At 44.0% G+C, this 14,719-nt stretch overlaps 1 protein-coding gene across 1 annotated transcript in view; it reads right to left on the bottom strand.

Moving 5' to 3' along the window:
- Positions 1-1,305: 1,305 nt before the first annotated feature.
- The window catches only part of Tmtc2 (Transmembrane O-mannosyltransferase targeting cadherins 2), a 168,598-nt gene continuing 155,184 nt past the window's right edge, over positions 1,306-14,719 (bottom strand). Inside the window, exons 8-10 of the mRNA XM_046616835.2 lie at positions 9,520-9,660; positions 8,793-8,877; positions 1,306-1,833 (exon numbers count right to left, since the gene is read on the bottom strand). Of these exons, the coding sequence (XP_046472791.1) occupies positions 1,502-1,833; positions 8,793-8,877; positions 9,520-9,660 (558 nt within the window). The 3' untranslated portion in view covers positions 1,306-1,501. The remainder of the gene's footprint in view (positions 1,834-8,792; positions 8,878-9,519; positions 9,661-14,719) is intronic.

Raw genomic sequence — 14,719 nt, 5'->3', positions numbered from 1 at the left:
GATATTCGATTTTTCGTTTAAAATTTACGACTGTTTGATTTAATTGATAGAAAACAATTTAACATTTTGGAATAAACAGGTATCGAGGCAAAGAGGGTAAATAACGCAAGAACACTGCCTTCGAATTTTAGGTAAAATCATTTTAATCGTTTTTTAGATATCGTCGGCATCGCGAAACATGTTACCGAGTAAAACGGTTGACGTTATTGTCAATAACACTCTTAAAAAGTCCAATCCCATTCGGTAACTGACTGTCGAAATGTAAATTCCCGAAATTCCCCCACTTCTTTATACACCGTTAATGAAACGAGTGGATTAACCGTCGGCCATTGGATATTACACGACTAAATAATTTCCGTGTTACCTTTCGCGCAGTGCCGGCTGACGGAGTATTTAGGTTTCCTGGATAACGAAGCTAGATTTAAGAGAATAAAGGCAGACCCGTCCAACGTCAAGTGTTTGAACAGCGGGTCCGGGACGCGACAGGTGGCATTGCGCCCGCGGCGAGTACTTATGTACTCGGGGACGTAACGTAAAATGTAAACTTGAATATTTCCGCCGCTGCCTCCGACAGCTCAAATACACCCTACATTAATAATATGCAAACAAGTGAATGCAGTTATGTACGGCGAGGGAAATATTTGACGTTTTATAATTGGATTTTACTTCGTATAACAATTTCATGAGCGAGAGAGAGAGAGAGAGAGAGAGAAAAGAAAAAAAAAAACAGAAAGTAATGAAAATTACTCGGCTCTTACTTGCACCTTCACCAAAAGACCTCATCTAGTCCAACTTCCACTCGTAGCTTGTCTACCGGCACTCTAAAAAATACTACCCCAGCATCTTAATGAAGTCACTATGCATCTGTCTTGCACAGATCTATTTTGAATCAAATTTTGTGTACTTATACTTTGCCTGAAAAGATGAATTTGAAAACTTCCCTGCTACCGGTCAAGAATTCTCATCCAGCCCGATTGAAATTTCAGTAGTTACAAAAGTTCTTCAAGAAAAGATTCTCCATTGAAGATATTAATTGTAAGCCTTGTATGTATTACGTATTTTCTTTGTTTTTGATTGTGACAGATTAATACGACGGAATAATTACGTTATCAAGAGGGTTCTGACACGGGTCGAAAAGTCAACATGTGTCTTTATCACTGACCTTCGTATCCAATATCCACTCGCTCGTCAAAAGATCCTCCATCGTTGATTCTTCCTCTTGATCCCTGCACGGCTCCTGAAGGAGGATGCGATGCGGGGTAACGATGTATCTGACGTGTGTAGGTGAAGCAGAAAAACGATATCTTAGACAAAAATAAATGAAGCTTTATTCTTTATATATCATCATAGCAGGCGTACAGTTTAGTGTACATTTATTAGTACAACGATCATTGATACTTATAGATAAATAATTACTGGGAGAAATAGGGATTAAATGACGTGAGGGGATATAGTACATAGTTAGGGATTTGTATTTGCATTTGTATTCAATGATTACTGGTCACGCCAACAGAGCGGCCAGTTTATGTAGATTGGTCAATGTCGTTGCGTCGCCTGGTTGCAGCCTTAGTGCCTCTCCGTAGGCCGCGGCAGCCTGTTTGTATTTTCCGTTGAGATGCAATATCGCCCCGAGATTGGTGTGGCTCCTTGCTTCCTGGGGACGCAGGATCGCCGCGTGTCTGTACCAAGTCTCAGCCTCCGCACGACGGTCCGATTGACGCAGCGCCGAGGCCGCGGCCACCGCAAGCTCGTAATCCTTCGTCGAAAGCTCCGCCGCTTTCACGTGCTGCTCGGCTGCCTCTGCCAGGCGGCCTTGGGAAGTTAGAAACACGCCTGAAACAACGACGCGGGATTTTAGGTTTTCGTTTCTAGATGTACGTATGGTTACAGCGAGATTATTTTGGGGCGATCATGAAACACGTCGACAAGAATGACTAGCTGTTTGTATTGTTCATAAAATCGAAACCTTCACTGGCATTTTCCAAATCTAGTTGGCTTTCGCTAAATTACATCGAAATGGCGTCCAAACGTTTGTGCTAATTGGTCAACTGAAACTGATAAAAGGTTTTTCGAGCCGGGAAGCTTTCGTCTTAGAATCAATTTGAACGATCATTTCTAGATTAATTTGATTTAGAAGAATTTAATACAGGTATTTACGACACCGTAGGATAAGCGGCGAGTAAGTACAAAGGAAATACTACAGAATTTTTCATTTTTTTACCGTTACTTTTAATTCGCTTTTCACAACGAAGAGGCTAGGCACAATCGATTTCTCTCGCAAAATTACGTCAATATAGTGTCTCAATAATTTGATTATGCGGTTTTTAAAGTTCCGTTAAAAATGAGCTGAAAGATGCCAAAGGGTAACAGCCTTGCCTTTTTCCCGATTTTCATCAGGATTTACTTCTTTTGTCACTTATTGAACCTTCGGGAATGCAAAAAACAACCAAAACATTGGCTGTGAATCAACAGCTGTGAAAATGGACGAAATTAGTTGTAGGACAATACGAATTGTTGCTCTTGCCGGAACACCAGTGTCTACTATGAATGGCTTTCACCATTTTCGCTTAAAGTGATTTTTCATTCCATTATCGCACATTTTCTATTATACAGACAGTATGAGCGAAAATGACGCATATATTACAAAGTAAATCGTTACTCGTGACGCGTAAAATCGATCTGTTGTAACCAACATTGGAACGTACACGCCCAAGCCTTTTTAGGACTGGTATTTCTTCAGGCAGATCCTGACATACGCTTCTTGAAACAACAGTTGGTGGTTAAACCGTCATCTCCAAGATATTTGTCTTATAGACAAGTCGTACCAACCGTACACCCCTTAAAAAACATCCCCCTTTACAAAGGCTGCTGCAGTACGTATATACGTCTTCCAACTAATGGAACAGAAGGAATCGTGTGTCTGGGAGGGCGTGATTCACGGTGTCGCAGTATTGACTGAGTTGAAAGACGGGCATGTTTCGACAGGAACGTATGGCTCAAGCTTAGGGAAAGATTCTCGGTGATAGAGATGCAGGATTTAGTCAGGTGAAGGATGCACTTCTTTAAACTCGCCCACAGATTGCTCCCCGGGTCCGTGTCGGATAGTCCGTTTTGTAAATTGAATGAGATTTGTGCCCCGCAAAACAAGGCGCGTCTCGTTACACATATGTTGGGATTTTCAAATTACGAAGAATAAGGGTGATTTATCATGAACTAGACAGAGTCCATCCGAAAATTTGACCATCGTTTCGTTCTCTTCAATGAGATCTTCATACGATTATCGGGGATCGGTCAAAATGCATGATCACGATTTCATAATTACGTATTACAAACATGACTAAAACAGACATTTTCACGAAATTTACAAATTGAAGAGCTTCGGTAGACGAATCCTGAAACGCGAAATCGCTTTGAAGGAATTTGTAACCATAAGCCTACGCGGTAGTAAATTTTCACCTCAGGATTCGTGTAAGTTGTTATACCCACAGCGGGAAACAAAGCTGTCAGAGAATCAACTTCGCGAACGTATCTCCGTGCGGCAGGTATTTCACGAAGCATTTCTGCTATGTAAAATTGGAATTCGTACAGTTGAAACATTCGCTTCCAACGTCACGGCTATCTCAGGAATCTCTCGTGGGATAGTTACACGTCGTTGGAGAAGACCTGCACCGAACGGCAGGGTAGCTGCGACGTTGATGAGCTTACCCAGTTGGAAAATTCCGGCATGGAAACGAAGTGCCAGAAACCGTCTAGACGATAAAACAGAAAAATTTCCTCTCGCATTCCAATTCCCTTGTGTCTTTTTTCTTTAAAAAAATGTTTTTTTCTTCGTAATCTACGATGACGTTTGCCGGATAAATGAAATCGGTTTGCGATGCCGCAGTTCGTTAGGCGACAAGCTTTTCGTATCGCTTTAAGTATCCGTACTCTTTGCTTTTGCAATCGAAAGGGTGTACCGTTCGGGGCGTTTCATACTGTACCCCCCGTTCTAGCGTGGTGTAAAATCGCTCCGCAACGTGAGACCCTTGATATACATATGCGAGTATACAACATACAGAAACTGAATAAAAAATTCCGTAGCTAACGCGTGACGCGCTGAAATTTTTCAGCAAATATTTCTCCACGTTCCTCAGATAGAGAGGTTGTTGGCTGGTTTACCGCGGGTACGAAGATAGGTGGGTGCCTTATGTACAATACATGGATGTGTACGTAGTTGCACCTGTAACGTAGCGGTGTGAATTCCGCCGGATTTCAATGGAAAATATAGAGAGAAGCGGGGCTGCGGGTGTTTACATTGGGAATGAAATCCCTCGCGGTTAGAAAATAATATCACCGGATTCACTGGCGTCGGAACTGCGGCGTGAGCTGAGATACCGTCGTCGTCGTATTCTCGAATTTTAGAGAACATGGAAATTGTCTCATTGATTTTATATAATACACTTGGAGGAGGGTGAAATTTTGTAGAGAAAATAAAGAGGGAACCCGATAAAAGAGGCAGGTGTATTCTATTGGAAGGGTCTTTCAACCCTCGACTCAAGATTGAATCATAAATCACATAAACGTAATATTTTCGAAATCTGATGTTCGCTCTCACAATGGCCCGTTTCACCCGTTATTCGTTCCCTCGTATTCACAGGTAATAATCTTTCGAATAATAAAGAAATCGAATAGGAGCGCAAAAATAAGGTCGAGCCAGTTACCGCGCTGGATTTAACCTCGATTCTCTAAAATCAGGGGGCCGAAGTCACTCAGACTCAACCACTTGTGTTCAGTCACCCTACTTTCCTCGGAACTCTCAAGCACTCAACGGAGGGAAGTTTCAAATTAATACCTTTCAGATTTATTTATCGCAATTTTCTCACTTTTTTCTTCCTCTCTATTGATCATTTGGTCTACCTGAGTCGGATGAAACTTTTTTTTCTCAGAACCGAAACTACATGGTTCAAAGAATACTGGAGCTGGTTCGCTTTTGCCATTTGCTGGATATGATAAAAAAAAAAAAAAACAGACTTCACCACAGTTAAAATTTCGAGAAATATTCCGATTGCAAAGAGCTTGGTAGAATTGGAATAATCAATTATTTTTTGTACAGCAAATTTCATGTTTATAAAAATTAGTCGACGATCCTTTGGCGACGCTGCTTCGACATTTCTCAGTAATCCAGTGTTCTCCATTGAATTATTCTAAAACTAAGCGATCAAATCGATTCTTCGCGTGAGGAAAAATACGATATATGAGAAACTGCTGCCCAGCATAAGTTTTTTCGCGTTTAAAATTCCCGAGGCATCGGAAGGGCCGGCTCGAAGCGAACAAAATGCAGACTCTTTCGCGTGGTCTAGTGTATTGCCATAAGACCCATAGAGCTTGGGGGGTTCGCGGACGTGAATAAACAAGAAGATGGGTGACAACCTCAGCGGTAGTCGGGTAGCGAAAACTCGGTCGGAATGCCTAGAGCCACCACACACCCGGGTACACGCCAGGAATTTCAATTTCGGTCAATATTTTTGTGTTCTTCTCTGCTTCTTGGTAAACCAGATCAACTCGGAGTCTTTCCGGTCCTTGGTATGGTAGAGGAGCTGTGCAGCGGGTATCTCTCGTCATTTCGTGGCCAAGAATAAAAGGGACGGAGACCCGGCCTTAAACCGTAATAAAAAATTTAGGAACGTCTCTCGCGTTCCCTTCCAACCCCTAAACTTTCCCAGGTTTCGCCTAACTTATTTACCAGTTCTCATCTGGGACGAGAGTGACCTCTCCCCCAATCATATCTCAGGGGATGCGGATGTTACACAGATATATATATATATATATATATATACAATATACCCACGCACACGGGCACGGATAGCAGCAGCAGCAGCGGTAGCAGCAGCAGGTGATTCCTTCGGAGTTATATTCTTATGACTATAAATCCATGAAACCGAGGACGAAGGGTAAGGCATAACATTTCCAGTGCACGAACTTGGGTCGATAATATAACATCGTGATCCGTGTAGCGATTTGGCACCCGCGGTCACCCTCTACTTATTTTGCCTGAGAATGTTCCTGCAGGAGCGATGAAAAATTCCTACTAACGCTGCGCCTGAAACACTTTCGATCGGAAAGTGAAAGATTTATGAACGTGATTTTGATTACAATGCAAACCGATATCTTTGATAGTTAGCTTAATTTTCGTTTTTCATAAAATGACTCAAGAGATTTTTTTCGAAAGAATTGCGTCGTACTTCAAGCAGACAATACCCTGTGTTTAGAATTGTGAGGTTCCATTAACGAATATCAAATCATTTTTGATCATTTTTCAGTCTTTAAAGCATCGATTAGTCGAGTTTTTAACTTCCTTACTACTTGTTATATTTTTCAATTTAGCCAATGTACGAACCGGACGCATTATATTATACAAGAAACGCGTTTAAAGGGAGAATAATGAATATCGAGCGTGAATCGAGGTGATACAATATTTTATTCATGCGGTTATAATTGCAGCCACATTTGTATAATGTTTTCAGAAATTATGTAATGGAAATTCTTGCAGGATATTGAACGGCCTAGAAATTATTGAAATGCTGACATGAATAACCGCTGTTGCTCCTGGGGCATGGGAATCATACGCGAACTTAATTAACTGGATAAACCGGCTGGCATGTATCAATTTGATGTCATTGACGCCATCTCGCTTATGTGCGCGAATCAAACTTGTAAAATCACTGCCTCTGGCGGATTCCACCACTAAATACTTCGGATATACCCAACAAGCTTTACTTAAAATCTGTTCCAAATTTTACACAATATTTATATTTAATCGATGACATGAATGAAATACTTTTCATTACTCATCCGTCACTGATAAGAATTAGGAGATTGCTTAAACCTACCTATGCTAAATTGTTGTAGAAATTACGTACCTAGTCAATGCTGTAAGATTAAGTAATCAATCGAAAAATCTTTGAGCACGAGAGTGTAATCAGAAGTTGTAAATTCTTGATACTCGAAAATCATGACAAGTTCTCGGTCCTCGCTTGGCTTCGCTTGGCTTCGCTTAACGCGAAACGTTAATTATTTTTAACAAATTTTTCCACAACCTTGAAATAAAGCGAATCATAATTATATTATACATACTTTACTCGTCTTCACTCTGGACACGGACTTTCTGTGCGACGTCGACACGCGGATTTAGAGCAAAGTTCCCCAGCTCCGGGGCAATGTAATACGCTGCCGGGGTGTTTACGAGGCGTGGGACTTCCCCGAAGCACCGGGGTGCTCTTCGTCGGCGTCGGAGGTGATTTTCGATGGACCGCATCTCGCCGTTGGATCCGCTATTCGGTTCTTGGCTGCTGCAGCATCCGTGTCTCGGCAACTTTCAGCAACACGGTCAAATATTGAGCGTGGAGACACGAGCGTGAGAAACTTAGCCAATTTAATACGTGGAGGCAGGTTATACCGATGTACCTATCTCGTTGAAATTCTACTCTCGCCCTTGCCAAACCACCGCGACAGCTTCCTGGTGGAAAAGCTCGTCTTTGCTTCCTAGTATCAGGAGACTCCGGAACGTCTAGATGCGCTACATAATGTTTACGACTTAATTGCTGACGCCGGTGAGTCGTGCGCATCATTGAGTGATCCACACGTCTGGGAAATTCGAAGCCCCGCTGTTACATCCCGCCCATGATCCATTTGGAAATGAAGGAAAAGAGAAGACCAAATGCAAGACGATATTCAGCCAGATAAGAAAATGTTTGTCTGCATGGATATGTTCAGAGATAAACCCTGCATCATCGTCTTTTTTGTTACGATTAAGGTATGAAAGTCATTCTGTCCTCACGTTTCATGTTCCACAGATGATGAAACCAGTTGACATCACCGGAACTCAGCATCGATTCGAATCCCACCTCTGGCACCAAATGTTACCGTGTACGAAATATAGGCAATCGGGCAGAATGAATTCACGAACGTTTGGAGTACGTACAGACGTAGGATTAACGATACGTTAAGATTTTCCTTTTCAATAATTATATTGTTATTTAATTACCCATTTCCAAATTCACGCGTTATGCTAACTATCTATGAAATATGATAACCTCAGATGATTCGAGAATATTGAGTAACGCTTTTACAACCATTTGTCAGTGCTTTTCCCTTAGTTCATATTTGGATTAGAAATTTTGAACTATGTAGAATTTGAACGTGTCAGTCATTCCGTGTATTTTTCAGTCAAATTAATAACAACTGCCAACACTTGACATTTTGATAATTGATTGCTGGACGAACTTGGAAACATTTGTTTCAGCGCCGCAGGAGTGGTGAGGTGGTAGAAATGAAAAAATGCTTTGGGTGTCGTGACGTTAACGACGACAACTTGGAAAATTACGGGAGGTCATTACAACTAATCGATTTCTTCCGAAGTTGAAGAAATTGTGCATGTAACTGTTCCCTTAGTTAACGCGTCCTATGCGAACGTGCTAGAGTTGACGAACTGAAGGATTGCTGGGTAACTTCGAGTGATATACTCGTCAAGTCTGGTAGAACGTCAGCGAAATATTTGACACCTCGTAACGTCTTTCGCGAAAAGACGTGACAAGAGTTTTATTTAGACAAGGCTTGACCTGAAGCGGAAAAGATTAGTCCGTGTCACTGACCGGCTCTTAGCGTATCTGTACGGTCAGAAATACAGCGGACACTATACTCTGTTTTGCGTAAGCAGATCCATTGTTGTGAAAAGAGTAAGTAAGCGTAACGATGATGATAATGGTAACGATGATGATGATGATAATGCTAACGAAACACGCCATCGTACTCACCGTAGTGATGGTGTACACTGGAGTCTTGAGGAGCCAGACGTTGTGCTCTCAGAAACCATCTTTCAGCTTCCAAGACGCGACTAGACTGAAACAGAAAATATGAGACATCCTTGAATCGTTGTCGTCGTGGTACGGTTGATGCGACCGCATCCGTTCACCGATGCACCGATTTCTAATCCCGGATATGTGGGGATGTGCAAGATCGAAAATAGCGGGTCCATCGATCGAGGACTTTAGATACGGACTAAATAATGGCGGGTAGAGGAGCCGGAGGGCGGGAGCTATCGAAGGAAACAAAGAAAGAAAGGAAGATCGAACGAATGGATGGGGAATTGGGGGTTCGACTATTTTCACTTGCACCTCCGACTATCTCGAGCAATACCTAAATCCCTCAGAGCGTATCTTTCGCTTGGTCACGGCCCAAGTTATATCGGTTAACAAACTAACGGCCCTTGTCGCCGTCTGGTTCGTGCTCCATTGGCGCAAGGTCTGCCTTCTAGGTTTCCATGGAATCGAGGAAAATCGACGAAATCAAGAACACCGACTATCGACAGAGTTCAACTAACTTATGCAGCGAACGGGTATTCAACACGCTCTGTTCGATTCCGGTTCCGAAGACTCGGTACGTGATTGAACCGCGTTCAAAACCGATTTAAGGGGCGGAGATCGGCGGCGCCGTAAGCCTGAAAGCAATCTCGCGAGATGTACGGAATAAAAAAGGACTCACATTGCGAGCTAGAAGTTTCCCGTAAGTGATATGAGCAGGCACGTGGTCCGGCTGGCTGGCCAGACTCGCCTGGAACCATCTCTCAGCTTCGGCGTACTGCTGCAGCCTGGACAGCGTCTCTCCTAACAGGTTGTAAACACTCTGCAAGCAGAAAACAGAGACTTTTCACCCTAGTGCTTGTCCGAATACACGGAACCGAGATTATTTCAGAGCACAAGAGAGACCGGAATTCGTTCTCGCTTCGGTCCAGAATTGTATCTCGCCGATCGTCCAAGATTGGACTGTGCGATACGCGGTCTAAGGAATTCTCTCAAGCAATTTCAGCAAAATTGCAATGTCTGCGTTTTTAACAGCTGTGACCTTCACGAGAAAAATTTAGCAGAAATTTGAAATATCCAATTTACTCAGAACGATTCTTTACCCGGCAGAACTGTGCTACGATTTACTCGGAGAAAAAAGTTGCAACATCAACGATTGCACGTGTTCATGGATGTGCATAAGTAAGTGCAATATTTATCCAAAGCGATTGAGACGTGGAGAGATGAAAGCCTCGATTTCCCCGTCTTTGCTCTCGGTCGGAGATAAACGGTATTGGCGCCCGTGGTTACTGACGATACGTAAATATGCACAGTCACGTGTACGCCGTAGTTTCGAGCCAACATATTCGGAGTCGTTTGGAGAGTCGTTTGAATATTTGTGAACAGGTTGAGGCCGTCTAATGAAACGTGAATAAAGAAAGAAGAAGAAGACGCACCGTCTGGTGCAGCATATGTGGCGCGTCAAATGGAAACAGCCGAAGCAACAGTCTCGTCGCCTGCGCAGCTCGGCGGATTTCCATCCTGTATTCCAAAAGGGTGGTTACATCTACGAGTATGAGTTACCGTGCATGTGCGAGAGGTTTCAGTGTGGGGGTCAGGATAGGTTGAAGAGGATTCCTAGCCGAGGACAAAGGATAAAGGACGAAACCCTCTGGCATACCAATAAGACGCACATGCATACCCGATGCGAAACTGGTGCACACGGACCACCAAAGAGCGGACAAAGCAAAGACCGAGAGAATCTAAATTGCACCACTCTTAGCTCCGTGGTACCAGCTATACCTTATACACGCGGGACGCGACGGGTGTGCAAAGGCTTTTTGCATGCAAATTTGACAAGCTGGTATCAAAACCCGCAGACGCAAAACTCCTTTGCAAATTTCGTTTCGGGTTACCTCGTAAGCCTTGCCCCAATTTTCCTCACACTGCTATATTCGCGGCGAAATCTTTTTAACTGCCTGTTATTTGAGTAGCCGCTCGTTAAGTATCCGACACCTCGTTTTTGTCTCCAGCTTTTCTCACCTCGCAAGTGGTACGGATAGCGGTTTATGGGAATTTCATCTCGCTTCAGAGCAGTTGGCTTGAACTTGCAGAGAGTTTCTATACCGCGAACGTGTAGATATGTACGTACCCATAATGAAATCCCGGATATTCTCAGCAATATCAGAACTTCCCTCGATCCGTGGAAAGTTTTCAACGTCACGATATTAGGGCAATCTCGGTACAACGTAATTCGGAACAGATGTCAGCGGACCAAACGACTCGACTAGAAGCCTGGATGGAACAAAATTAGGGAAACTACTAGGCACGACAAGAAGTTCTCCGCAGATACCTGAGGGACATACGCAGCGACAGAGGGATGGACATGTGAGTCCCGAGGGATTCGAACGAGTCTGCATACGGCTTAAGCTCTCCGCTGGTCAGCAAATACCACCGACCACAATGCGACACACCGCACGGCCGGGAAATCCTTTTCGAAAAAGGTAATTGGGTTGCGCGAAGCCCGAAAGATACTCCCGGTTTAACCGGGAATTTCTCGCTTCGAGGATTAGGTTAGGAAGTTTTCTGATTTCGCAGGCCGGCTGCTGCTAATGGCTGGTGAAAACTCACACACGCAAAAGGCGTACGCACCGTGCGTGGCTTTAACATCGAGCCGGTGAGACGACGGGGAGAACAAACCACGCGCTCCTGAACAAGCTTTTCCAGAAATCGGTGAAAGCTGACTAGCGGCTAGGCGCATCCATGCGGAGTTCGGATAAAACTTTTATGATTTTGTTTCAAGTACGAGAATGGGAAATGTGTCGGGCGAAGAAAGCTGCCCTTATAGTCTCCGCTGGATCCCCGCAGCTTTCGAGTGTTCGGATGTTGGCTGAAAAGATAAGTTATAAGATGAAGGGTATCACCTGTAGATCTCTGAGCTCCCCCTCGTTATCGCTGAGCCTGGTCAATCTTATTGCGTGGAAAAACTTGGTGTCGATATGTTGGGTTTTCGAAGTTGACCCAGGTTTTTTCACCCAAGAGTCGCGACTGCGAATGACTTTTGGCACGAAATTTCTTACCCTGAACTCCTAGCTTGTCATCGTAATTTGGTTTTTGCGGTTCAAGTTCCGAGCCCATTCAGTTTGAAATTACTTTTCGCGAGTTAATTTTATCGTAGTATAATTACACCCGTCGCCAGTTTCGCCCGCTCATAAGCTGGCGTCATAAACAAGAGATTAGCGAAACACTGTCGAGAATTTCTTGATCAGCACGATGTTTGCTGCTCGGTTGGCGAGATAAACTTTAATAATCCCGCTTCCCACTCCCGTGTGTTACTAAGCAAAGGTAAGCATGAAGTAAGTTTCAGAAAGCTTTTCTTCTGCGGTAATTCGCATACTTGGCAATTCACCAACAACCTTTAGTACCTAACCTTGAAACTCCAAACTTATCGTCATCGGTATTTTGACAAGCTATATTTCTACAAACGAATGGTCAGCAGCGATTCGTTTTCTCAAATTAAGCATCTTTCGTTACCTCATGTAACTACACCCTAGAGGATGGTGCAATAATGCGGTGGCGAAAACTTGAGGCCATTGTGTCCAGAAATGTGTCCTCCGTGTCGCGCGACACTCGGTATATGCCCTGCAAAGTACGTAGCGAGTCGAGTCTAGCATCCTCAAAAAGTAGCCCAAGTGAATAATGGGCGAGTGAACAATGCGAGCGGTGAGGACCCAGAGCCGGTTCTCAGACTGGTTGATGCGAAGCTCCAAAAAGAAGATGTAACAAGCAAAGAACGTGTATTAATCCCTCACACAGTCCAGCGCCCCGTTCGCTTTTTAGTTTTTTGCCTAAATTACTTTTACACGTCCTTCCATATTTCTCAGCTCCTCATTTTCTTCCAACCCTCTTCAACTGCGTCCCGTTCCACGGGTACTGCAGATTGAACCCGAGATGTCTTGAAATATGAGACGGCATTAGAGATTGCTTGTTCCCCGGGATTCCATCTTCCCACTCATCCGTTGTTCCGGATATACGCGAAGGAGAGAAAATTCCGAATCGTGTTCAATTTTAGCAGCGATTTTTATCCAGACCTTCGCGCCGGCTCTCGGCTGCTCAACTTTGTTTGAGCCGGTGTTAATTTCACGGAAAAGTGCGCCGCCCCGCAGGTGCAAAAAGAACGAAAGTCGGCAGCAGAGCACAGTGGGAAGCGGTAAGATGAGGATCTTGAATGGAACCGCGAGAACCTTACCACCGGTTTAAATCAAGTCCAACGACGCCCGGGCTGAAAACACGTCTGCGTTAATCAAATTATTCCCACCGATTAGTTCGTGCGCACTCTCGCCGCAGCTGAGCTCCGGTTCCCCAGTTGAACTCCACGGTTCCCGGTCTCCCGGTTTCCCGGTTTCCCGGGGGTTCCCTCTTCCGGCTCCGCCACCAACACTGGGGCGCTCTAATTGCTTCCGACTTAATTGTTTTTGTTGAACGTGTGGGTCGACTTCCACCCTTCCGGACACCCTCTTCTCGTACGCTTCTTCTTCCATCGCCGTTTCGAGTCCCTGAAAGCTACGTGGCCTCTCGGTGTTCCCCGATCCTGAGGACCGCCTACGCAAACCGGGAGGAGTATCCCAATCATAACAGCGGGCTAATGAGGTCGGGCTTTGTTTTCGGATATGTTTACGGACACGTGTATACCACTTTAGATATATCGTTGGTGATATACCGCCCCCCGCCGTTTGGTTTAAAAACTCCTCTCATTGTTCACTTTTGATGTGGGTCTTACATTTCTCGCTAATTTACCCACTTGTCATGCGGGAAATTCTGGTAGGTACTACAGATACTGTGTACTGTTCTCTCAGGCGCTTGAGTTTCGTTTTCAATTTCAGAGGTTAATCTTGGAACACCTCACGTTCTCAATTTAAACTCAAATCATTAGTCGAAACTTGACGGAGTCTTGATTACGTGATCATTAGTGAAAGATGAGTTGTTCCGTACTTCATTTTTCTTTCCCATATTTTCACTGAATAATTATACTTAATTTAATGTTGTTCCCTTATAATTACCGAAAAAGTTTTACTGTATTATTTAAAATTCTCTAAAAATTTCTCTTCAAACGTTGTATGACAACGAAAAAAAAATCTCCAATGGTAAAATTAATTGTAGCTAGATTTCTCCGCCGTTTTCCATTCAAATCGGTTTTTCCTCGACTGGCGATACGGTTCATTTTGCAAATAAAGAAAATCAAGGAATGCAGAGCCGTCAAAGCGCGGAAAAAAGTATTGCGTGAATATGAGAAAGGTGGAGGGAGATGAATCTCACTGTTTATTTGGGCGTGTACCGGAGACGAGAAATTTGATTTCTGAAGCTGAAGCGATATAGCCGCGTAGGCGGCGAGGGAGACTCGAGCAATTTCATTTCTTTAAACTTCTCCCCGGCATTTCTCTTTCCCCGGTTTCGTTTCACTCGGTGTTCTTCCATTGCGCAGGCAGGTCTTTTTGCTAGTACGGCAATAAAAGTAGCAGCAGTAGCGTAGCGTAGCCGGTAGGTTATACAACAGGGTGTATATGCACCTACTTGCTGCAGAAGGTGGAATAATACTCGGCGAAGTTTCGCCTCTCGCGGACAATCGCGTCGCATAGCTCTGAGCCTTGGCGCTGCGGTACCTATATTTCTAATCCGGAAAAGTTTTCGAAACGTCGAAAAGTCGGTCCATATGTGACCGCGAGGAAAGACGTCGCCGGGTAATATCCCCGCGGTCAGGAACAATGATTTTCTCGTCGCATCCTTATCGCTCCTCCGGTTCTTCTTATCTCACCTCGCCTCGACTACGACCCTCTCTTTTAACTCGAAAGATTTTTCCCACCCCGCGAAAAATCCGTAGCCGTGTAAAAGACGAGCTCAGAAAC

The sequence above is a fragment of the Neodiprion pinetum genome, chromosome 3 (assembly GCF_021155775.2).
Source record: "Neodiprion pinetum isolate iyNeoPine1 chromosome 3, iyNeoPine1.2, whole genome shotgun sequence".
Classification (NCBI taxonomy): domain Eukaryota; kingdom Metazoa; phylum Arthropoda; class Insecta; order Hymenoptera; family Diprionidae; genus Neodiprion; species Neodiprion pinetum.
Note: the sequence above shows the minus strand (reverse complement) of the source record. Positions and strands in the feature narration are given on the sequence as shown.